General features: G+C 39.7%; 1 protein-coding gene across 13 annotated transcripts in view; it reads left to right on the forward strand.

Moving 5' to 3' along the window:
- The first annotated feature begins 3,666 nt into the window (after positions 1-3,666).
- The window catches only part of KYNU (kynureninase), a 90,403-nt gene continuing 67,856 nt past the window's right edge, over positions 3,667-26,213 (forward strand). For 9 of the 13 annotated variants that reach the window (XR_012154227.1, XR_012154228.1, XR_012154229.1 and 6 more), the window contains exons 1-3: positions 3,667-3,749; positions 11,218-11,407; positions 16,960-17,080. Coding sequence is in view for 8 of the 13 variants with exons in the window: in XM_073305388.1 (XP_073161489.1) it covers positions 3,732-3,749; positions 11,218-11,407; positions 16,960-17,080 (329 nt within the window). In the remaining 5 variants the exon portion in view is untranslated. Of the gene's footprint in view, positions 3,750-4,701; positions 4,959-5,329; positions 5,714-10,813; positions 10,832-11,217; positions 11,408-16,959; positions 17,081-26,213 lie in introns of those variants that run through there. The other 4 variants (XM_073305389.1, XM_073305391.1, XM_073305390.1 and 1 more) reach the window with 4 other exon arrangements.

A 26,213-nucleotide genomic window follows, 5' to 3' on the forward strand; every position in this document is an offset into this window, starting at 1 on the left:
ACAGGGAAAGAGACCACTTGGAGTCTTCTTCCCCCCCCTCAATATCCCCCCTACAGCCTCTTCCCTGGGGAAGGCTTAATAATATTATCCTCACCAATTGGTACAGGTGAACACAGACCCAAACCCTTGGATCTTAAGAACACTGAAAAATCAATCAGGTTCTTAAAAGAAGAATTTTAATGAAAGAAAAGGTAAAAGAATCACCTCTGTAAAATCAGGATGGTAAATACTTTACAGGGTAATCAGATTCAAAACATAGAGAATCCCTCTCGGCAAAACCTTAAGTTACAAAAAGACACAAAAACAGGAATACACATTTCCTCCAGCACAGCAAATTTTACAAGCCAAAACACAAAGAAAACCTAATGCATTTTCTAGCTAGATTACTTTCTAACTTTACAGGAGTTGGAAGGCTTGCATCCTTGACCTGTTCCCAGCAAAGGTATCACACAGACAGACAAAAACTTTTTTCCCTGCTCCAGATTTGAAAGTATCTTGTTCCCTCATTGGTCATTTTGGGTCAGGTACGTTAGCTTCTTAACCCTTTATAGGTGAAAGGATTTTGCCTGTGACCAGGAGGGATTTTATAGCATTGTATACAGAAAGGTGGTTACCCTTCCCTTTATATTTATGACACATGCACTGTAGAGTCTTCCAGCAATAAGCGTGATTGGTGGTAGTTGTAACAGGGCAAAATATGCTACTTCCATGAACTACATGCCCTGGAACACAGTATCAAAATAGCCACGTTATTGGATAATCTCATTTCTTTTTCTTATGTATTTGAACAGGGGTTTTAAAAAATATTTATTCTCTAGGTAGGATTGGGAGAAAAATGTTGTATACATTTTTTATATCAGTATTATGGTGGGGGCACTGTGGTTGATTGGCTGTATTGCAGTATGACCTGGAGGCCCCAATAAGGAAACAAGGTTCCCATTGATCTAGGTGCAGTGCACACATAATGAAAAGACTTCATCTGCCCTAAACAGCTTAGAGTCTTAATATAAGAGGAGATGACAGATGGGTAAAACAAACAGAAGGGTAGAGGAAGGCAACAATGAGACAATTCTGAATGGTATTAACAAGCAGCAGTCATGGCACACCACTGGCCTTGGGTCACAGTGCCTGGTATAGCAGTGCTGAGCACCCTATGGTCCTAAAAATGAGCCTGGAAATCTGCTATTCAGAGATGTTCTCGTTCTGCAGCATCCTTAGTCCTAGCCTACCTATATGGTCATACATAGCCCTGCACCCAACCACTTAATCATCTAAATACGTACCTAAACATAACCATGTTTCTCCCCAAACACCTCCACTCCAACATCTCATTTCTTAACAGTGAGCTTTAGTTGACCTAGTTTCCTCCTCTGGTTGCTCTTACTGGGGTTGATCTTCATAACATATCCAGCCCAGTTGCCTCCAGTGTTGCTTGCATTTGCTTCCTAACACTGGGCTTTCAATGGCCTGAGCCCAACCTCATCCTGTTCATATTAATGGATGGATGGACTCTTCAACACCAGCAGAGGCGCTCTCCTCTCTTCCCATATAACAAGACCTCTCTCCCACCGTTTGGAGCATGAGCCTGCTTTCACGTTAACAAGAACTAGACAAGCTCTAAACAAGGGTTTTCCTGGATATGTGGAGTGTGGTACTGTAACTTTAAGAAGCTAAAGTTATGTTACTCAGAGGCTGTTGGAACTGAGACACTGAATGAAGCAGATTTGTCAAGCACTTTGTCTGTGATTACTGAATGCCCCAAGGTACCATGATGAAAAAGAAATTAAGAAAATAGCCTGAGTGGAAGAACAGAGAACTTAAAATCTCCACTGGAGCTGACGCTCTCTGGAAATGTGAAAGGCAACCAGTGGAAGTTCAAACAGTGATTCATTCTCTATCTGCCAGCAATGAATGCCAGTAAAAAGGAAGACAGACAGAAGGTAATGTTATTTTTTATTTTAGTGGGAGAATAAGAAGCACTGAGCCTTCACTTTTGCCTGAATAGTTCTGAGAAAGGGACCAACCAAAACAGGTTAAGACAGATAAGTCCTAGGACATGAAACCATCAGAACAAATTGACTTACTTCCTCCTGACAACAGTTGTATTGATATCTCAAGGGAGATATCAAGAGAGAGTACAAGGTACCTCAGAGACTAATAGAATATCGTTAGTAAATGTAATTAGTAGGGTGGTTATAAATATTTGAAGGTCTGTATTTATATAAATGTTGATTGTTCATGGTTGTTAAATTTGGCTGGGAAAGGAAGTTGTGGGGACTGTACTTTTTAAGATATTTAACACAGAGGCAATTGAAGCTGAGATACTGAATGAAGCATATCTCTGTACAGCAGCTTGTCTCTGAGTGACTGCTAAACACCACACAAAGACCCAAGTCTGCTGCAGTTTCCACGGTCTGCATCCGATGAAGTGAGCTGTAGCTCATGAAAGCTCATGCTCAAATAAATTGGTTAGTCTCTAAGGTGCCACAAATACTCCTTTTCTTTTTGCGAAGACACAGATGGTGAGTGAGATGGATGGAGGTACATATGTCTTAATTCACATAGGGCCAATCCAGGGCCCCTTTTAGCTGACACATCAGAGGCTTAATAGACAAACAATTGCTAATGCTTTTCATTTTCATCTACCACAAAGTGACTGAATTTTGACAAACATAAAAATTAAAATATATGCGCTACTAGATATCCATATTATGTAAATTGCACTTCATACTGCTCATCCGTCTGCCACCATCCGTACTAAGGCTGCTGACTCTTGGTTGTAGGCTACCTATATTTATTCATCTGTTTTACTCACCCATCTCCCAGGTTGTTTGTTTTTTAATTTGACTAGTCCTGCTGCACTTTCTAACTTCTATCCCCTTTCTAACAGCCAGTTAAAATATTTATTTCAGTTGTACCACTCAAGTGAATAAGTGCTGCTCAGTGTGAGCAAGGGTTGCATAATTGAGTGTTATGTCTAGTCAAATGTCTATCTCCTTCTCCTCAGGTCTGGCAAGAGAATTTGGTTTATGATGTTCACTAAAGGTATGTCTACATTCGGAGCTGGGGATGTAAATCCTAGCTGAAGGAGACATACCCACACTAGCTATGACCCAGCTAGTATGCTAAAAACAGAGTGTGGCTAGAGTGACAGCAGGGGCCCAGCTAATAGGCATGTACCTCAGGGTCGCTAGGCAATGTTCCCTCTAATTTTTGACAGGCCGTGTGCGCAAAAAATTTCTTCTGTGCAAATTGTTTGCTTCTGTGCAAATTTTTGTGCGCGTGGTGTTTTGCAGTGTGCGCAGGGTTTAGGATCTGTGTGCGTGCACACGCGCACAGCTTAGAGGGAACAGTGTGACTAGCTACTTGCACCACTGAAGCTACATTCTATTTTTAGCTATGGCTGTGGCTACATTCTATTCCCAGCACCAAATGTAAACACACCCTAATCTGATAGCAAAGATCCATTAATGTATCTCTACTTGAGAGAAAGTTAAATTGCTTATAGTTTTTTTGTTTGTTTTTTTGGTTTTCTTTTTAGTGTTGCATTCAATTTTGCTGTGGTCAGAGGAATAAGTTTCATGTATCTGACTTCTAGTTAACTGCAGATGGTCACGTGTTCAGAGACAGTGTTGTTTAGTCTTTACATAGAAAACGCAGGTCTGTGGAAAAAGCTGTTCTTACCACAGTGTTGTTTGCATGTTTAAGAACTTCCTCATTCTTTGTCTGAAATGGCTGCTAACTGCAGGGTAATGTAGTTTTACTATGGAGTAGAAAGATGAGCTTTGTGAAATTACTTTTAACACTGTGTCAGTGTTTGATGTTAAGGTCAATATGTGCCTAAGTTACTTTAAGTAACTGAGTTTGTTGTAATTCCAGTCTGTCACATTCTCTTGCTGCAGATGTGACACTGTACTGTGTAACTTATTTAATTATATAATTATATGTTTACTGACTGTTTGTCTTTATATTAGCAAAAAGAAAAGGAGGACTTGTGGCACCTTAGAGACTAACAAATTTATTTGAGCATAAGCTTTTGTGAGCTACAGCTCACTTCATCGGATGCCTGCAGTGGAAAATACAGTGGGGAGATTTATAGGCACAGAGAACATGAAAAAATGGGTGTTGCCATACACACTGTAACAAGAGTGATCAGGTAAAGTGAGTTATTACCAGCAGGAGAGAGGGGGAAGGAGGGAACCTTTTGTAGTGATAATCAAGGTGGGCCATTTCCAGCAGTTGACCAGAAGGTCTGAGGAACAGTGGGGGGGAATAAACATGGGGAAATAGTTCTACTTTGTGTAACGACCCATCCACTCCCAGTCTTTATTCAAGCCTAAGTTAATTATATCCAGTTTGCAAATTAATTCCAATTAATTAATTCCAGTCTTTATATTGTTGCAGTCATGCTGTGAATATTATATTTAGAATTTTTTCCATTGCTAATAGTTCTGTAACTTACTTGAATTTAATGCAGTATTTTGAAAACCCTGTTAGGATGATGTAAATTTAGAAAGCAAATTGCTTTGGCTTGCATTTTTAGGGACGGATCTTGAAAACTGTACTCATATGAATAAGAATTACTAACATGACCAAGAGTTGCTAGGTCAGACTCTTGTACTTAACTTTGTTTTTTTAAACGCTGCAGGTCTGTAGTTCTTTAGTCCTTTACCACGTGTAGTAATGCTATTGGTGCTTTCAGCTAGTGTCTTTAACCCTTGAGACTACGGATTTATATTGCGTGCATATGACCCTCTTAAACATTTATTTGGTCAGCAGCCTGGAAAAGATCAAAGTTCTATGGGTTAAACTACCTTCGGCAGCCTGGTGAACTGCTATTAGAGGGCAGAAAGCAGAACAAATTTTCTTCATGTGATAACCTCTTTTAAGACGTTACTGATTCAACTTTAAGTAAAGACTCATGCCTTGTGGCAGCAGCGTGTTAGGCGGAAAGTACCGTGAGTAATCAGCTCTGAACATTTTAGGAAAATATTGGGGGACAGTTGAATAATGAAGATATGATGATACAATTATATAGGCAGAGAATAGAACTATAAAATAGTATAAAATTGATCTAAAAATAATCTAATTATAATTCTTAACCTAAAGTTCCTTTCCCTGTAAGTTTGATAGGATAGTTTGTTAATATTTCCTCATTGAGATTTTTTTTTCAGTTAGTAAACTATGTATAAATGGCAAAAGAGAAATATCCACACTGCTATTAGTGGCATTTATGTTTGTTTTGTAGCTTTAAAATGGAAAATGCAAGGATAAAACTGATATTTGTGCTGAAAGACTATATAATGACTGTAGAATATTTTTTTCTCAGCGTTACTTAGTGTCCTTGAAGCAAATGCCACAGTCCTCTCTGTGTTCTCCTCATGAAGTTGTGTGAAGACAGCCCCAAGTCCATAATCAGAAGCATCAGTAGTCACAAGTGTGAGCAATGCAGGACTGAATAGTGCAAGTACTGGTCTATGTACAATCAAGTCTTTCACCGTTTTGAAACTAGCTTGCACTCCAACCCTAACCCCCAACCACAAAGCAGCTATGCAACAGCCCAGTTACAGTATCCAGAGAGAGAACATGTATAGATAAGACTGATAACATCAATGATAACAAACGGGCTTTTGTTTCATCAGCAAATTTTGCCAGCCGGTCTTTGCAGACTGTTTCGTTTTAGCCTGTTGTCATTGAATGGGCAGTTTCTGATGTGAGTTTTTTTTTTTTCCCAGGGGTGTAGTAGGATCACTCGCACTGTCGCTCTATTCTTCCATGATTTAATATGCCTTCGATGTCTCCTCACTCTGGCGTGACTCAAATCCTCTATCACACATGCGTGGTGCACTTGTGTGTTGGTGGGCAGACAGCTGCTGTATTTTCAACAGTTTTGATCTATTAGTGCTTAAACTGTGGAAGTCTGAACACTGCAGCATTTTAGCTGAACTCAGAAACTTTTAATATTAGATATCCTTGTGTATTGTGATAATATTGCAAATCTTTAGACAAACTTGAACCCCCCCCCAACCCCCCCCGGGGCAGATTAAATTATTTTTTTTGTCTACTGGCAAATCCATAAAAAAGCTGACCAGGCCAGTCAAATACCAGCTAGGCAGTAACCCCAGTTCCACGAGAAACATCACTTCTTTTCTGTTATAAAAAATAAATGCTGTCTCTAGAAAGCCAAATAGGCATCAGAAAGCTGAAGGAGCAAAAGTAGAGGAGGAAATCACATCACCGCAACTAAATTTAAAAAAATTAGCCTTGTTCTGATCATTTTTGTTTCAGTTAGTGAAAACTTGCCCCATTTTGACAGAATTCTGAAGTGAATTCATCAAGGAAGGATGAGGCTTTTGCATTAATGGGTCTCTCAATTTCAACTGGAGAGGAATACAGCACATATTTTTTTCAGTTAGCTGTCAATAATTGGGTAAAACAGTGTTTACAAAATTCTCAATAAATATCAGATAGGATATAACAAATCCAATGTTGAGAATTGTATGGAATAATTGCATGGCTCTGTTCAGCAGCAATTAGGATGCTCAATTATGCCATAAAGGCTGCACAGGCTTTCATGGTTTAGCATCCAGCAAGCCTAACTCCTATTCCAAAGACACAAACGTTTACTCATTCTGGTCTCAGGAACTCTGGGTTTCTGGGATTTCATTCCTCAATGGGATTTTGATTGATTTTATTTTGGTAGTTTTATCCTATTTTATAATGTTTATGACACATCACATACTTGCAAACAGTTATTATTCATTTATAGCATCTAGATATTTGTGGGTTTTTTTATTTGCTGTCAAAACTTGATATAAATAAGAATCTTAATAAATGGAAGTCATTGATCAGATATAGCAAAATGCAGCATTGACAGGGGACAAAGGACCTTATCCAAACTCTACTGGACTTAATAGAAAGACTCACTTTTATTTCTATGGGCTTTGGATCATGCCTCAAGTAGGGGGTGGGAGTAATATCATTTGCCTGACAAGCAAATATCAGTCATCTGAAGTACAGTGGTCATTAATTCAGGGTGATAACTATTGGGCATATATAGGCCTTATTTAAAAATAGCAAATAGTAAGGCTAAGGGTGAGATTTTATACTGTGCCTCTGAGAGGGGAAGAACAGACCTCGCAGCCTAGGAGAAAAGAGGTAGGTGGGGGTGTAAGGTGGTTTTAAATCACATTAGGCCTGGAGAGGAGGCCCCTGGTGTAATTTAGACCTGCCCCAGACACCTAAATTACAGCTGCCTCCTAGGGCTTCCCTATGGGACTCAGTGGTGTCTGAAGAAAAGAAATACTGGTGGCACCTTAGAGACTAACAAATTTATTTGAGCATAAGCTTTTGTGAGCTACAGCTCACTTCATTGGATGCATGCAGTGGAAAATACAGTGGGGAGATTTTGTATACACAGAGAACATGAAGCAATGGGTGTTACCATACACTCTGTAACAAGAGTGATCAGGTAAGGTGAGCTATTACCAGCAGGAGAGAAAAAAAAACCTTTTGTAGTGATAATCAAGGTGGGCCATTTCCAGCAGTTGACAAGAACGTGTGAGGAACAGTAGGGGGGGAATAAACATGGGGAAATAGTTTTACTTTGTGTAATGACACATCCACTCCCAACTGCCTTTTAGCTAAGACTGTAGACCAGACTCATTGTATCTCTCTCTCTAAGTGGTCTCAGTGCCACTGTGATCCACAAAGACTGAGACACCTTAGAATGTGATCCACACAAGGCAGAATTCTAGGTGGGGAGCAGCCTAAGCTAGTCAATGGCAGATGCTGACGAGAGGTGTGTTTGCTAAGCCCCACTGCTGTCTCAGATAGGTGCCTTCCTGCAGCCTGGATGAAAGCACCTATCTCCGCTTAGCGATCCATGAATGGGAACCCTGCTCCTGGAGTCAGAGGGCTTAGGAGCCTAAGCTGTTTCTTGCAGAATGAGTTACATGCCTGCCTCAGTTTACACAAGTCAACCACAGCAGGCAGTGCCTGCTTACAGCCCAGTGGCTAGAACACTTGCCAAAGAGGTAGGAGATCCTGGGTCAATTCCCTCCTCTGACAAAAGGGCTTAAACTGGGGTTTCCTATTTTTTCAGTCAAGTGCTCTAATCACTGAGCTATAAGATATTCTGACCTGTGGTTCCCTCAGCGTCTCCTGTTGAAGTTGTTCCAGTGTGGGTAAATAATGAAAGTGGGACTGGACTTGGGATCTCCTATCTCCCAGGTGGGTGCCCTAACCACTGTGCCACCAAATAATTCTTGTTCTTTCTAACCCATTTAAGTATGTATCCACAAAAGGACAATCATTGGACCAGAGAGTGTGAGAATGATTCTGTTGCCCAGTACTTAGGGCATCCACTTGGGAGGTGGGAGATCCTGGGTCCAGTCCCCCTGCTCCAAACATTTTCATTATTTATCCACAGTGGAACAGCATCAACAGGAGAAATTGAGGAACCACTTCTTCTGAGAGGAGGGTGTCAAGGTTCCTTCCCCACTCCGAACTCTAGGGTACAGATGTGGGGACCTGCATGCAAGAACCCTTAAGCTTATTCTTACCAGTTTAGGTTAAAACTTTCCCAAGGTCCTTTGCCTTGTCCTTGAACAGTATGCTGCCACCACCAAGCGTTTTAAACAAAGACCAGGGAAAGAGCCCACTTGGAGACATCTTCCCCCAAAATCCCCCCCAAGCCCTACACCCCCTTTCCTGGGGAAGGCTTGATAAGAATCTTCACCAGTTTGTACAGGTGAACACAGACTCAAACCCTTGGATCTTAAGAACACTGAAAAATCAATCAGGTTCTTAAAAGAAGAATTTTAATGAAAGAAAAGGTAAAAGAATCACCTCTGTAAAATCAGGATGGTAAATATCTTACAGGGTAATCAGATTCAAAACATAGAGAATCCCTCTCGGCAAAACCTTAAGTTACAAAGAGACACAAAAACAGGAATATACATTCCATCCAGCACAGCTTATTTTATCAGCCATTAAACAAAAGGAAATCTAATGCATTTCTAGCTAGATTACTTACTAACTTAACAGAAGTTCTGAGGCTGCCTTCCTTATCTGTTCCCCGCAAAAGCATCACACAGACAGACAAACCCTTTGTTCTCCCCCCCACCCCCTCCAGATTTGAAAGTATCTTGTCCTCTCGTTGATCATTTGGGTCAGGTGCCAGCTAGGTTACCTTAGCTTCTTTACCCTTTACAGGTGAAAGGGGTTTGCCTCTGGCCAGGAGGAATTTTATAGCACTGTATACAGAAAGGTAGTTACCCTTCCCTTTATATTTATGACAGAGGGGGACCCCTGTTCAAATCCTGTCCCCTCCCCTCCACCTCGGGCAGAGAATCGGGAATTGAGCTTCTGTCTCCCACATCCTAGGCAAGTGTTCTAACTACTAGACTAACAGTTATATTACCACCTCATCCTCTGGCCAGATTTTGAATGGGACCCGAGCTATAGGCAGCCTTAGCACAGCTACCTGATTGGGCCCTGCAGACAGCCTAGGTGGCCGAATGTCTGTCTTCCCCAGCTTGTGAAATGTTCTGGTTCTTAGGCACTGTGACACCTAAAGTAAGGCAACAGGGTGTATGCCCAGAGTAGAAACACAAGTGCCTGGGGAATTTTTACCCTAAAACCTTAGGACCAAGTGAGTTTAGGTGCCTACAGCATTTGGCAGCAGTTTTATGGATCACAGTGAAGCCAAAACTGGGCCTTAAGCTCCTAAACCCCAGACTTAGGCACTTGAGTGCCTTTGTGGATCCCCTCTAGCATCCACATGGTGCACTGTGACTATAAGATTTCATTTGTATTGATTTTGTGTCTGGCTGAGTTTCTATCTATCTATCTATCTATCTATCTATCTATCTATCTATCTATCTATCTAATATGACCCCTTTCACTATAGTAGCCGTAGGTTTATGGAACAATAAAGCCAGATCAATAAAGCAAGGAATTTGCAGGAGGTTATTTGGCTATATGGTAGAATAATTTTTACTGGAGGTATATGTAGGTAAGAAGAGTGGAAGAATATAGGCCCAGTTCTCAATTGCACCAGAGTTCTGCTTGGTACAGCTGGAGGGGTTGGGGAAAGGTGGCTTTAAACCAGTTTTCTTTCCCTAATTCTCAGAGCTGATCTGGTCTAGTGTGTAATTGATAGAAGCCTTTCCTTTGGGCTGTTAAAGGGGGTGACGTAGAGTGCATTCTAGCTGCCTGGAGATTTCTTTAAACTGGGCCAATGCCCAACTAGCTGATTAAGTCAGTTTTTCCAAGTGCTCCTTGTGCTGCAGAACATAGCAGGGGTTCAGTAAGAACTGGCCCATAAAGTACATAATAGTTAATTCACAAAAAAGTACTTCAAAGGCAAATATTCTTTGACAAAAAATCTGTTAGGCCAAATTTTCAAATAAGCCTGTGAAAATGTATCAAAAATGTATTAAGGGTAGTTTTTTATGCTCCAAACACTTCACCTCTAGGTCTCTCTGTTTTTCATGTGAAGACTAGTGGGTTTGCAGATGTTGCATTTGTGGTTTGCATACTCTGGAAAATATGGCCTATCACATTGACTGCTTGGCCTGTGTTTTCCCCCCTCTTTCTCAGTGCAGAGCAAGTATAATGTTAAACACAAACTGTTATGTGGTCTAGTAAAAGTGAAATATCATTTCAAATCCAGTTCTAGAAAACAACACTTCCAATCATGCCTTTGTCTGCCATCAGTGTTTCCTTTTTCTTTCTCTCACTTTCATTATATTTTATTTATTTATTTCAGTAAGTGAAAAAGCTGAAAGTGTTTGAAGATTGCATAGACTGGAAAACAACTTCAAATGTAGCTACACACCTGCTCTCTTTCAGAACACAGATTGAAGAAACAATAAAATAATAATGCTGTCCCTGGCTTTGAGTTCTGCAAATGTGAATGACACTCTAGAACTTGTTACCGCTGTCAGTTCAGTGGTAGAATTTAGAAGCTGCTGATATAATTTAAAGAGGAAACAGCACTGTATCTGTATTTGGGGCTACAGCAATATGTTGTCTTGTAAATGCTTGAATTGATCAATTGTAGTTTGCCATCCCATTGAAATATTTCACTTTATAAAAGCTTGGAATAAAATAAATCTTCAATGTCAACTAAAGCAGCATTAGTGGTGTCTTATCAGCCCTTAGTGAATATGTATCCTGTAGAATTTAAACTATGATGTTTTTCATTTTAAGGTGAAATTGAATGACTGGAAAATGGATTCATCTTCTCATGGGTTCCCAGTGACTGTTTTAGAACAAACTGCCTCGCAGCTAGGATGCAATCCAGCGGATCAGAAACTTGCTTTGCACTTAGATGAAGAAGATGAACTGAAACACCTCCGTGAATGTTTCCATATTCCAAAAGTCAAGGATCTACCTCCAAGTGAGAATCATACTTCTATTGGGGAGTTTTACATCTTCTGCATATGTTTTTTCATAACTTTTCCATAATCTTTGGAAATTGTCACCTATAAGAAAATGGAGCAATTGCAGACATATCTGAGCACAGTACATCCTCAGTGTTGCTAAATCAATCCATTAGCTTATTCTGACACAGAATACTTTATGCTCTCATTCCCATCCTGAATTAAATGTGAAAATATAGTACTTACATAATGCTTATGCTGTCAGTCAGCTTCTTTGAACAATATAGTGACTGATTGAAAATTATAGGCAAAAGAATTTTTATCTAGTGGTAATGGAAGAGACCGTATATATGTTATGTTAGAGTATATAATACTTTATTGTTAGGACTTAAGAGGAAATTAATACAGGATCTTAAGGGAAATATACAGGGCTATCTCTTAAGAAAAAAGATTGATGTGGGCAAGTAAATCAGTACGAACCATTTATTTGAACAATTGCTCCTCTTTTTCTGTTCATGAATTGTCTGCAAATAGAGCAAGACTTTCCCAAATATAGTAATTCGAAATTAATCACTAAATATCTGAATAATTTTTTGGTCTGAAGTTTGCTTGTAAACAACTCGTTGTGAGCACTAGAAATTTAAACTGTTTTGATTGGATAGTCACAATGTGTTTCTGTTCCACTGATTGTGTCAACGTAAGTATTAGAATCAGGTTTCTTATGTGAAAACTCATAATTATACACTGAAAAGTCTCTTTTTATCAACATTTTTACAATATTCAATTAATATTCCCTGTTTTGTCAAACAATCCTGCCAGCATACACATTGATAGATACACATAGGAAGCAAAGGTGTGATGCTAAAAAAGAAAGAATGCTAATACTTAAATTCAAGTGAGTAATTGAAGAATAAAATAACTATTTAATTTTTTTGTATTATTTTCTCACTTCTATGAAAGGACTCTGAATTATAGACAGAGATGTGTAGCATTTGAATGTCAAGCTTGGGACCAGCTAAAGCAGAAATGAGTGACAAACTTATAGCTAAAGATCGAGCAAAAAAATTGGTACAATTTTAATAATGCATGCATCATCTTGACCAATGTATGTAGGGCAATGTTAATACCTTTTCTCATGATAGTAATAACAACAAAAAATCCCATGTAAGTCATTGAACTGCTGTAATAGTAAATTACTATTCAGGATGAATAATGTTATTGAAATATGACTCTTATTTTAAAACATGGTTCAAAAACATGGAAAACAAACTAACTTCCCCAAAGTGGTTACAGTAGAACCATCGTTACAGAAATGAATCCCTCTTACAGGAGACTTCCTATTCAAATTACAAAGGTTAGGAATGATAATCTGGACATATCCAACTGCTTCATATTGACAGGTGAGTAATTGGAGGCTATTACCGGTACTTGTTTTTTGTTAAGTGCCAGTAATAGGCTGAGTGGTGCACAAGACAAAACATAGACAGTGCCTGCCTTGAAAGTTTGCAATCTAAACAAGAGTGGACAGAAAGTACTGCGAAGCTCAGAGAAAGGCATGGGAAGGATATATGAGTTTTGTGATTATTTATTGTTATTTACTCTGTTCATATGTGCACCATGGATCTGGTAGCTGAATACAGGCACAAGAGTAAGTGAATATTATTTGTGGATGCAGTAATGGTAGTTTTGTAACAAAGCCTTTCAAATGAGGAATATTGTAAATGCTGCTATCCATAGGGGACATGTTGGAATTTTTTTTTAATTTAAATTGTGAATGTTTTAAATGGTAAATTTTACAATATGGTTTCTTATGAGAGGATTAGTATAAAATATCATTTGCAAAGGCTGGTGAACAGGTTTCTTGTTTTGCTGAGGATGCCTGATGATAATAGCTTCATTAATAATTCAGTTAATTTACCTCTTTTCCCAACTGCAACCACTCTTGTCCACAAAGGATCCTTCAGTTAGTAGTGACTGTCCACACAGACCCTTCACCCCCATGCAGCCAATACCAATGCCATGCTTGGTAGCAGGGTACTGTCTGAAAGGATATGTTGGTACTGAAATTCTATAAAGAGAAATCAAAATAATCACCTTTGCAGCACACCTACTATCATCTAAGTTTTGGTTTAGAAAACCAAATCTGTTTCAGATCTCCCAAGAGCAAGTCTAAGCACAAAGTGCACACCAGTTCAAATCAATATAATTCTGGAAGCTTCAAGGACATCATGCTGTTTCCTTACATGGTAAATCTGTGTAGCAAACTTGTTCCTTCCTGCTGTTGCAAGCTACCAGGAGACATTTAATAATTCAAGAAAAATTCAAAGCTGATACCTAGTAGATCTATAACTAGCTTCTTTCTGCAAAATGTGTCCATTATGAAATAAATAAAGCACTCTGTTTACCTTCAGTGTAACAACACATAGAAATAAATATTTGCCCACAAAACTGCTACCAAATAATCCACTGCATGCATGTTCCTCTGCAAGTGTGGGTAGAGGCGGCACATCAGAAAACACAGGGGAATATGGAGTAAAGGTGAGTCCCTGAACTGTGTGTTAGGTAGAGATCATGGTAGAAGACAGAGGGGATTCCATGAATCTCTGGACAAATTTATGAAAGTATTGCTGCTTTCCTACTCCTTCCTGCTCATCCTAAATACTGGCAACATGATTTGCTTCTGTTTCCATACTGTCATTAGATTCCCTAGCAAAGCTGCACTCTGTGACCCCTCTGATGAGTTACAGAGCATGGAGGGATATCCAATCTAGTTCTCTATATGTGCAGGTGGGGACTGATCTTTCCTCTCTTTGAAGTCAATAGGAGCTTTGTCACTGACTTCAATGGAAGTAGGATTGAGCCCAAATCATGGATATTTTAGTCTAACAGCAGGCTACATATTTGTTTGTGGTCCATCTGCTCTGAAATGGAGTTTGCACAGAGGATTTCTGGCAGATGCACATTTGGGGGATACTTCTGAACACCTGCTTTCTTCTCTGCTCCCATTTTGGGCTGATTACCCTACTTTTGTTCTTTATTTCCCCCACGATGCATAGCAGACAGGCGAATGGTTATGGAGCCCTCTCTCTCTTTGTCTCTGTCCCAAATATCTCTAGGGCACCTATCAGCTTAATATCTCAGCAACTTGGAGTCCAAGAAAGTATCTCTTTCTATACACACAACTATAAGGAGATTTCTATATTCTGTTTTCTCTGTTTTAACACACTTGTAATGTAATTGTTTCTCCCTCCCCACCCCAACCCCCAACTCCATTCACCATGGTATCTAGGCCCCAAGACTGCACTGTTACATATTTCGTTGATGGCACAACAACATACAAGGCAGTAAAAGTTTTAACAGTGTTCAGAACCCATTGTTCTCACACATCCTGAGTCCTCTATCTTTTTTTTTTTTTAAACTGTCATGAAATACAGCTCCTGTCCTGAAGAACAGCAGGGTAAAAAATATTTACATTGTATAGATATACTATAATGACTGATCTTTCTTGACATTTAGCTTCACGCATGAGCGGATCCTAGATAACTCGCTCCTGAAGATAAATGTCATTACAGATATTAGCCATCAAGTATTCTTTATATATTTACATAAAACATTACAATGAGGCTTTAACATAGTCTTGAAAGAGGGAGATGAGAACATCCATGGGAGACAGGTGTAATATTATGTACTCTAAAAAGTGTCAAATATCATAATGATAGTTTAACTTTATCATAATGTAAATTGTAATAACTGTTTACACTATATAAATCAAGTGAAAACCTGCCAACAGACTAATTCCTTGGCACGTTGCTCTGGGAGTCTGGCAAGCATATGGATGAGTGGAACAAGTGGAGTGAGATGACAGCAGAAAAGTTAGATAAATATTCAGACTTCTAAGCACTTCTTTCCATAGTCTCCATTATACTTGCTTTGTTGGGATGCCCTCAGCTTGAAACTGCTGGACTATACTTTCTTAAAGAAAATATCGAAAGGTTACAGTAAACCTCCTAATCTCTTCTTTGACCATCTACCCATCATTCTACAACAAGGCATATAACTATATCATATACCAGCATAGCCAGTAGCTCCTCCTTGGCTAATGAAAAAATTATATACTTCCCCTTCATTTAGACTGAACATCACTGAAAGACCACTTGCTCTTGGTCTTGGATTAAAGGTGACCTTAAATCATTAGAAACACATCTTTAAATTATATGTAGAGCAATGTTATACTTCCGTGTGCAAAAGGATATATGTTATTAAATCTGACCTGTTGGAATCATTCAAGTAGATGTGGAAACCACTTACTATATCTTATCTAATGAATTTGAATATAAATTTTATCTATTTCTTTTTTATATTGTATATATTGTTTTATATTCAGCCTTATGTAAGGGCACATGTTTTAATTGCAGTTGTCTCTTTGTTACTACTATGCTCCAGTGCTTAGCTACAGTCCTTCAGTATTTTGGAACACTGCATTACAGACCCACGCCTATCCCTCTGAGCCCCACCAGAAATAATTTGAGGGCCAATGGTGTGAAGAAAAGGAGGTGCAGAACAGCTACATAGAGAGCTAAGTAGTAGCGTAAGCTAATCAAATGAAGAGCTCTGTGAATGAAAGGGGAATAGTAGTGACTGGTGCAATGTCATGGCTTTACAATATGCTAGTCAGAGAAGTTGTGGAATAATTAATATGGGGCTGAAAAGCAAGCATAGTTGGACAGCCCCTACAGTGCAATGTGGCATTAAAGATGGCAGGGAAAGGGAAATTATCAGCATTTTTTGAGAGGAAAAAAGCCCAGGCCCAAGCCCTATATGCAGTTGATAACCAAAAAAAGAGAATCCACAGGATAACAGATGTAAAGGTAGAACAATGTGGGAAGGAAATAGGCCCAGCTTTCTGCATCAGTAGCCAATGGGCATTTGTCTGAAGAGAGGACTGTAGTACAGAGGAGCAGTTTAGCTTTTAATTCACTACCTTCTTTAATGTTTGATTGGAATTTAAGGCGTACTAGTGAGATTTACAGCTCTAAATTCTGAATAAGATTCTTTTCTCTAGTCTCAGTTAGACTATTATTGTCTTCCTGGATAACAAAGGAACAGTTAATAGAACCAATTTAGAAGTCTGAATAATATTTACACCACTCTATCGTTCATGTTAAAAAGAATGTGCATGAAAAACAGGCACAGAGCATCTGTAAAACAGATTAGATTAAAATTGCTGTCTGATTTATGCTTTTTAAAAGACTTTTAAGGTTTAATTAAGAAGTTACCCAAGTTGTCTTTACCTCTGACAAATGTGCTAATGGTTCAGTTCAATGAAGTATTGCAAAACCAAGCAAGAGATATTTTCTAGTCATTTAATCTATTTTTCTATAGCCCTAAAATCAAATCACTGCACAAAGGAATGTAACCTTAACGTGTGTTTCTAGCATGTATTTTAATACATTTATTTGATCTTTTCATTGATTAGGAAATTGGTTCTCTTTGGAGTGGATGGGGATGATACTACTGTCTGAATAATGGTACAGTTATAATTGAGCTGTTTTATTTTTTCCCCTCTCAGCCGACTCAACTTTAGTGAATGAAAATGAAAGCTGCATATACTTTGCTGGGAATTCTCTTGGACTTCAGCCAAAAAAAGTTAAAGCTTACCTGGATGAAGAGTTGGATACGTGGGCTAGAAGGTAAGTAATTAAAGGGTATGTAAAACATTAACCATCATTGCTTCAGGGGGCAACCTTTTATCTTATCTGGAGAACTAGCCTGAAAACATTTTATCAGGAGAATATTATGTTCAAACCATTCCCAAGACAAAGATAAAGCACATTCAGTCTCTTCCTAGCAAAATTTAAATCTTCTTTAGAAGGTGTGAGCTGGAAAATAGGCAAAGAGAAACTTCCAGGAGACCATTTTAGCCTGGTTTTCATTGGTTAAGCCAGAGGGAGGCTCCCATTTGGCTCACCTGGAAGATCTTCAGATTACAGACTTCAACTTGCTCCATTCAAGCTCTAGCTGTGCTTACACAGAGAGCACACATGCTCATATAATTATGGGCACTTGCCAATATACATGGTACAATGTCAGTTCCCATGATGTTCTTATTAGTGTTCCTCATTGCTCATAATTCATCCCAACAATCCTTAAAATAGGCAAACTCCCATTGAGATGGCCCTCAACGCAGGTAGTATGGCTGCCAGTGTTGGCTGTTCCCCCAGCTGTTCCTATACCATGCCTGAAAATTCATTCTGTACGGGAAGAACAAACTTTCTGTCCATGGCAGAGTCTGAGCAAGCAGCCGAACATGGATTAGAACTAGCCCCACAGTGTGGACCTGGCATAAGAAAAGATGGATAAATTACAGCACTGGGGACTTCACAAACATCTCCATGTGCTGCTTAAAAGGGGAATTTATTAGAAACTAATTAAACTTGCAATTGAATAATAAATAATAGTAAGGCAGCGGCAGCTGGGCTCATGATTTGTGCAGCTGTATTGAGAACAATGATGTTCAGAGACAACAGCTATATCAGGTGACTAAAAGGGGACCTCCTTCTGATGCAGCTAGTAGTCCCACTGCTATGAGTAGAGAGTCTCTCTGCACATTACAGCTCTGCTAACCACACTGCATATGCTACAGTAAAAGTGTAAAGAGCCGTACAAAGTAGTGCAAGTGCTTCCAATGTGCTTTTGATGTTGGAACACCTGGAGAGTTCCCACCATCAGTGGCCTCACTAAGGGGACCAGGTTCACTTTAAAATTGAAGAGGAAGAGAAGAGACAGAATGGGGAAGAAGTTAGAGGAGTTAGAGGGAGGGAATAGGAGAGAGACAAAAGACAGAGGAGAAGATTCCCAAAGACATCTCTGAAGTCTGTCCCTTCCTTTCTGTCTTAGCAGCCAAATCCCTTCTCCACACCTTTATTATCTGCTGCTTCAACTACTGCAATCTTCTAGTGTTTCTTCATACAAACTTTTGTATTAAGGCTAGTCAAAATTTTTCTATCCTTTTTTCTTTTACCAGGACTTGCAGCTAAACAAGTATTTTCAAGGAAAGTCTATCATTTCTGTGAAAATTTTAATTTTATTTCCACTAGAAAATTCAGCATTTTTTCCCTGTGAAAAATCAAAATTTTCCATGGGGAAGTGGGGGCCCTATTTTTCAACCTGCTCTAATTTCTGTATCTTCTTTTATGGCACATTCAATCCTGCCTAAAAACTTACTTGTGAGACATGTGGGGAGAAAATATATGAAACTAGAGAGAGAGAGAAGGAATTGAACTATTGAATTCTCATGTTACCTTATTGCCACTCTTTTCCTCCCTCTCCTCTTCCCTAAGGGATTGTCAGGTAAATTTAGATAGTATGCTCTATGGAGCATAGAATCTTAGCCTGCTTTCTGAAGTGTCCAACAGATACCTGGGCAACTGCCACAGGGGAGAGAGGGAAGGGATACATAATAATGAGGGAGTGGAGATTAGAAGGGAAGAGAATAATCAGATGACTGAGTTATTTGGGAAAAGAAGAAAAAAGGACAGTTTTACTGGGTAGAGTATATTGACCTTAAGAACCCCTCAGTGCCAATGGCTAAAAGGTTCATTGTTCCATAACAGAAACTCCTAACAGGCCTGGCAGACTCACTATGCTGGACACATTGCTTTCATGATATTTATCCAAAGAGGGTCAAGGGGGAGGTATCTAATACATATTTGTCATACTGATTCTCATAACCATTGTGAGGTGTATGTACAGATGATATTTAAGCAGTTGTGTATACGTACTGAAATTATGTTTTAAAATCTGCATCCAAGGCAGAGATGACAAACATGTTTTGGAGCAAACAAAGGACTTTGATTCACCTGTCTCTCTGTCAGCCATGTAGATTAAGCATTATAGGCAAAGTTCTCTCTATTTTTTCCATCCATGTGCAGAATGAATTTTGTTATGTGCAAACAAAAAACCCTAGATGATATACAAACAAAAAACCCTAGATGATATAACTTTAAAAAATCTATATATATAACCATGACAAAGCTGAGGCAGCCCAAGAGAGAAAAGCTGAGGCAGCCCACAGACCGCTGTGGTGGAATAATGACACTAGTGGGAGCTGTGGTCACACAGAGGGATGATTCTGTCACCTGCACCAATCTCTATGGGGACCTCACAAACCCTGCAGTAAGGAGTTAGGGAGAGATAGGTTTGGGGATTTGAAGAGGCACGCTCAGCCCTGGGGCTGTGGCAGGGAGAGAGGACTCCCCCAGCCCTGTCTCCAGCAGCAGCCCTGGCTGGCGTAAACAGGTGTCTCTCCCCGCAACCACCCCGGAGCTGGGAGAGACAGGCATCTCTCTCTGCAGCCACCCCAACAGGAGACTACAAGATACTACAAAATAAACCCCAGGGGAGGAGGGGCACATCCTGACTCTGGGGACAAAATAAAAAACTTTGGGGGTATAAGACAAAGGGAAAAAGACACCATTTTTTTCCATTCACTGAGGCATGAATGCTTGGATCCTAGTTTGACTGAAACCCAGCTAGCTCTGCAAAAGACTGAATCCTAGGGGAAAATCTCCTTTATTAAATAGGAAAGGTAACCATAGAGAAGCGTAGACCCAAGTTTGCTTTTTATGTTGTTCCTTTTTACGTAATCCTTTGTTTCTATTGTCCTCATTGGCTATCTCTTGTATCTTATCCTGTGATAATTAACTTCTGGGTGTTTTCACTATAAATGTATCAGTGCAGTAATGTTCTATTGGAGCTGAACTTCCATTGACTCTAACAAGCTGGTGTGTTAGTTTCTTCGGGGACCTCTTACCTGGTAATTTCTGTGAGTGTTCAGTGCTTAAAGGCTGGACACTGCAAGGAGCACTCCGAGCACGCAGGGATTGGTGTGTACCTATCACTAGCCTGCACAGAAAAAGTGAAGTCTGCAGAGACCTGGATGGCAGTGCTCGTGTGACCAGAGGCTTTTGATTTCAGGGAGCTGAGCTACTGCAGGCATAGAAAAGAATGCTTCATACTGAAGGCAGGTAGTGGTAAGGTGCCTCAGAACTCTGGGTACCCCTGGGGCACCTCACAAGGATATGACTGGAACAGATATGAGTTCCTGGTGAGTGGTCATAGGAAAGGTGGGGAGGTTGACTGGGGAAAGTAGGTTCTACTAATTGGATAAATTTTCTACAATAGGCAATTGGCTGCTACAGAAGCATAATAATATACATTACACTGTAAATGTGGAAACGTTGCACTTCCTTGTTTTACTCCTTAGAAGATGAAGTATAATAAACCTGGCTTAGAACTTATAATAGCTAGTTGCATTCTTATGGGGAGGAGGGAGTTGTTCTGAATGAATTTGAACTTTGTGAAGCACTCTTTCCTCTTGGCTATTCATTCAGCACAGCTCTGCAGTTTCTGTATTCATTTAAAAAAATTGCAACCCTGTCCATTTCTGTATGATTATTGTACTTTATCACGGAAACGGCTGACTTCTTTCAAAAGGTTAAAGTCAGATAGCACTCTTCTCTGTAAAATGATGCAGACAGAGCATATTTCAGCTCCCTCACTGTCCCTTTTTGTTGGTTTGCTTTCCATTGTTCTGTTTGTCTTTGTGACAATGAAGGATTTTTCCCCGTTTAATGAATAGAAAAATCCAAAAGGAAAGGTGATGCAGTATGAGGTTCCATAATATCAAAAATGCCTTCACAACAAAACCTAGAATCTTAGAAAAAAAATCTGGGTAAATATGATTTCAAACCTCTGAATAGAGGGAACAAATCTACAGGCTTCTTGTGAAAAAATACAATTTGGCCCAAAACACCTTACTCAGTAAATAGCAGAAAGTTAAAAAAACTATATCACCGTGTTAGCTATAGAGACACCTAAGGCAACTGAGAATGTCAAAATAAGGTCAATACAAAATAGAACAGAGTAGAGAAGCTTATACTTGGAGAAGCCAGCATGCAAAAGAAAAAAAAAAGCAATAAAAATAGAGCGTAGATAGTTGAAGCCATTCAAAATGGTTTATGGTACCTTTTACCTTTAGGTTACCAAGCACAACTAGGTAAACTCCAGGCCAAGTAAGTAGTGTCAGAGGGTTGTTACAACTGTTGGCTGTTTAATGGCCTATATGTTGGCAATGTAAGATTTTGCAGTGGGGGATGAGTGTGGTAATACAACTAAATAAAAGGAATCAAATAAGTAGCATCATGCAAATTAGATGTATCCTTATGAAAGCAAGTAAATCTATATTTTACACAAGCAGTACTCTCAGGGATCTTGGCTGTCTTGTAAAGCAGTACTTCACCTTTTCTATCAGGTTGTTAGTGTCTTTGGTCTTCTTTCAATAAACTTCAAAGCTAGTCCATTCAAACTGTGCTCACTCATTGTAGTGCCTTGGTTGTTTCTCAGGTAAGCAAGAGCGGCAAAGGAACACTGCCCAGTAGCAGCAAGAATAGCGGCAGAATAGCAAATATCTTAAGCTGTACGTGATTAAAGCATCTAAACAGATTAGGGTCTGGGGAGAGACTAGAAACTTCTCCTCTCTTGCCTTGGTTCTCTTTACCCTTTTATGTTGGCCCTTTCCAACTTGCTCCATGTCTTCTTCTGTTTCTTTCTCCTTTTCACTGGCCCCGTCTCCTTTTCTTCTCCTAGGTCCTTTGCCCCCATTCACTTGCACCCCCTTAACTTTACTGTCCCTTTCCTGAATCCCTTATTATTTATTTTCATTTATACAAACAACTAAAAGGTGCCCATCTCACCCTCTAGGCATCCTAATCGGACACTGAAAAATAATTAAGCAAATATGAAAACAGGGAACTAACAGCAATCCTCCCAAATATCGTGGTAACTTAATTACACCACACAGCACAGCACAGTGATGAAAAATACTCCATCCTCCCTAAATATTACTCTTCTTGCAGCATCCACTTTCTAAAAATGGGAAAATGAACCTTGTAGTGCTCTCTGAAGATCAACAAATTCAGACTATTTCTGATGAAGTGAGTGGAAGCAAGTTTCTAAACTCTTGATCATTGTTGGAGAACACCCTGCCACCAGCAATTATCAGTAGCAACTTAAAGATCTGCTGCCCATCAGCATAGACACTTGGTGGCAAGAACTGAACTCAACAAAATGATGAAGATTTACACTTACTGAGGAGGTCTGGCCATTGATGTTTATCCATTGCTAGGAGGAGATTCTGAACCAACCATGTGTCACACACCACCTCCATATTGGGGCACATAACAAAATTTATTCTGCAGATGGGTGGGAAAAATTAGAGGTAACACTGGTCACAATCCCAGTTTAATGGGGTCACCAGGGCCGGCATTAGACTTGCTGGGGCCCTGGGTTGAAGCCTAAGCCCCATACCCCCAGGGACAAAGCTGAAGCCTGAGGGTTTCAGCCTCAGGTTACAGCCCCCCCCCCCCCCCCACACACACACACCTGGGGCTGAAACTATAATCAAAATTTAAATATATGTGTTGGCTCATAAAATAACTGGCATAAAACACTGGCAAAGGAAGATCCTTCCTTTTGTTTGTAGATGATTGGGACAGGACAAGATTCTCTCTCTCTCTCTCTCTCTCTCTCTCTCCCTCTTGTAAAAGGTTGGATGAGACCAGAAGACCCTTGAAGTTGGAAGTTTAAAGTTCCATAGGGAAATAATCAATCAGCTGGGGGACAGCCCCCCAAAAGTCTTAAAGGGAAAATGGCATTAAGATGTCATGCCAAATTGCAAACAGACAAGCAACTGCATAAATACTAATTTGCTCAGTGAGAAACTCACTGTAGTCTACACAATGGTTCTCTATCAGCTTTTCTCCTGAGCTTTGATAAACCAGGCATGCATTCATTTATTCGGGTACCTCCACTTAAACCTCTGTCACTACCTAAGGGTAGAGTAGAAACAAATTGAGACAGTAGGCTATCTATGTCCAATGAGCGGAATGCCATGAGAACTTCAGTTGTTACTATATCCTTAAAGATTATTATCCCCAGTGTCTACCAGACTTGGGAATGGGGTGGCATAATATGCAGAAAGATAAATTCTCTGAGGCAAAGCATAGAATTTTACAACCTAAGTGTAATAGAACGTATTGTGCCATCAGCAAAGGCTACGGAGTTCCATGTGATTAAAATAAAAAAGGAGCCAAGAATATGCCTTTAAGTACCATTTTAGCTGTAATAATTTTTGTCTCTTAGCATTTATGTTGGCCATCAGGAAAGAGACAGGCTGAAAGCTGTTCCATAATAATATGAATAATAATAATGAATACTGCTTCTCCCATTCTCCATTATGCTTTTATTTCCAGGGTTTTTTTTTTCTCCCAAAATAAAATAAAAAAGTGTTCAAGGTTCATATCAGTTTTCTGGGTAAACTGGAAGTTAGTTCTGGAATTCTGATACAGAGTTGAATGTTGGGGAAGAGATCTTTCACCAGTAAATTCACCTTAGGAGGACATTAATGTCTATCGAAGGGAGAAAGCTAAAGAAAGAAGAACATCCCATAGGTTGTTGTCACTTTCCACTCAACCATGTAAAGTGTGCCCTTTTCAGAACTGCAAATCCAGTGAGGACAGGGAGGTTATTCAGCCCATGGAAAATCCTTCTGTTTTCCCATCAACAATCTGTATTGTTAAAGCTTGCTTGGTTGCTATCCTACCATAAAGATGAGTTTTGAAGGGAAGTTAGTGATGGCTGTCTACCTGTTATCCTCTGCACAGAGACAGAGAGAAATTGTTTAATGGACTGAGCCCAGCCTAGGAACTCCTTCAGATTAATCCTCCTGGCTCTGAGACTGACTTCTTCTGCCCCAAAACCACTGGTCACTTAGCATCTCTGCCTCAGTTTCCTCATCTATCAAATTGGAAATATTACTTACCTACAAGAACTGTGCCTATTACAATTATTTCTTTAGGGATTAATTTTAAGGCTGGGAAAAGATGTTTTAGCCCAGCCCATAATGATTGTATCTGCACTGTGGGTAGTGATATCCTCTGGTCTCAGTGTTAGATTTCTTCTCATTTAATATCTTAAGGCCAGATTGTGCTTCTTGTAAACAAGATGAGGGAGATGGCAGTGTCTTTGCTCATCTTTGCTCCATTGTGCATCTACATAGGGGCCAGTGCAGGGGTTTGCTCTTCCTAAGCAAAGTGAGGATGAGATGGGTAACACAAGTCTTTGCTTTGTTCAGAAATTGTTCTTTACTCTGAACCAGTGAATTGCTGAAGTGTAAAAGTGGCTCATGTCAGTCAGAAACCATAGGATTATAAAAAATCCATATATGTGTGGAAGAGGGGTGCTGCAGGACAAAAATTGATCAAGGGAAGGTTTGGAGCTGCTTGGGGAAAACATTTTAAAGAAGGTGGGAAAGGGTATGAGCCCTTCTGATGTTGGTGGCTAGTTCATACAACGTGTTTGCTGATGCATTAATATGCCAGAAGGCTCCCGCTGAGTTTGGGGGAAACATCATAAGCCTGCTGTAATTCTGAAAGTTTATTTAGACCACGGTTCTTTTTTACTTTTGTTACAGCTTCTGGTTCTTTTTGTTCTCTACCCATTTCTCCACTGGCCCAGTTCCTCTTCTGAAGCAGCTTTAATCTTTTTCAGTTCAGACACCTGCAGTCTGGTATTTCAGATTCCACACGTGCCTTTTGGTGCTCAGCAAGCAGGAAAATTATACAGTGTATGAGAGATGAGTCCAGGAATAAAATACCCTTAAATGAACACCAATGTTATTTTTTCATATACTGATTTATTTTGTGATTAAACATTTGCAATTTTGCATGTGTAGATTTATAAGTACATTGGTTACCTCACAAACTTATCTTTTTGAAGAGTTTGTAGCAGAGATGACTTCCAGCCATGTAGTTCAGATTCAGGTGTAGATTCCAAATGCTCCAGGGGTTTGGTTTGGTCCCTATAAAGAGAGGAATAATTTTCAAAATACGATTTAGAAATACCAGCTAGGGTTTCATACACACACACCCTCAAATTCAAAGGACATTTGCATCTGGGGTTCTATGGCTCTGAATAATTTTTTAGGGGAAAGAAAGGAAATGTCTGGTGGAGCAGGTTCACCCCTGAATATACAGCATACACATACATGTAATTTTGTACAATATGGTGAATTCAAGTGGGCAAAGCTTTTTCTATTCAAAGAGGCTCTAAATGATCTTAGGCAAGGATTGCTGTTACCTAACAGCAAGGAAATCCTCCTGTCCTTCCCCCTCCACCCTACGTAGCCCCCCTTCAGTGTCAATGCTGCTTTTGGACTAGATTGTGGCTTATGCTATGCAGTCATGCACAAGAGTAAGGGGGTGTAAAAAGCATCCCTTACTCCCCTGTGCTGGCTACCAGAATTGTTGTTAGCAATGCAGGTGGGAAAGCAGCGTTGCAGGGTCACTAGTCTCCCTCCTGCACGTGTGTGTGGAGTCGGTGGGCAGGGTTAGGAAGTGCCTACTCTAATGCACCAGCCAGCACAGCTATGCCAGGTATATGGCTGGTACAGATTACTTCCCTTCTCCACACACACAGCAAGCACCACCAAGTTCCAATCTTGTACCCAGTCTGCTCCAGAGACAGTGCAGCTATGTACTGCCCCTTTATACAGGACTTGTGATAAAGGTGTTATCTAGCCCTTTGTGGTTTTCTAAACAAAACATCCATTTTGGGGTTTATTTGTTTGCTTGTTTTGTTGGTCAAAATTTTGAATTAGATGTTTTCCAGTCTTTAAAATCCCTCTTAGATGCCAATAAATTCATTGTTTGTTGGTGACTCTATTTGTTATGAGCTCATGTGGTATAATAAATGTACTGTGTTCAG

This window comes from Lepidochelys kempii, chromosome 11 (genome assembly GCF_965140265.1).
Source record: "Lepidochelys kempii isolate rLepKem1 chromosome 11, rLepKem1.hap2, whole genome shotgun sequence".
Classification (NCBI taxonomy): domain Eukaryota; kingdom Metazoa; phylum Chordata; order Testudines; family Cheloniidae; genus Lepidochelys; species Lepidochelys kempii.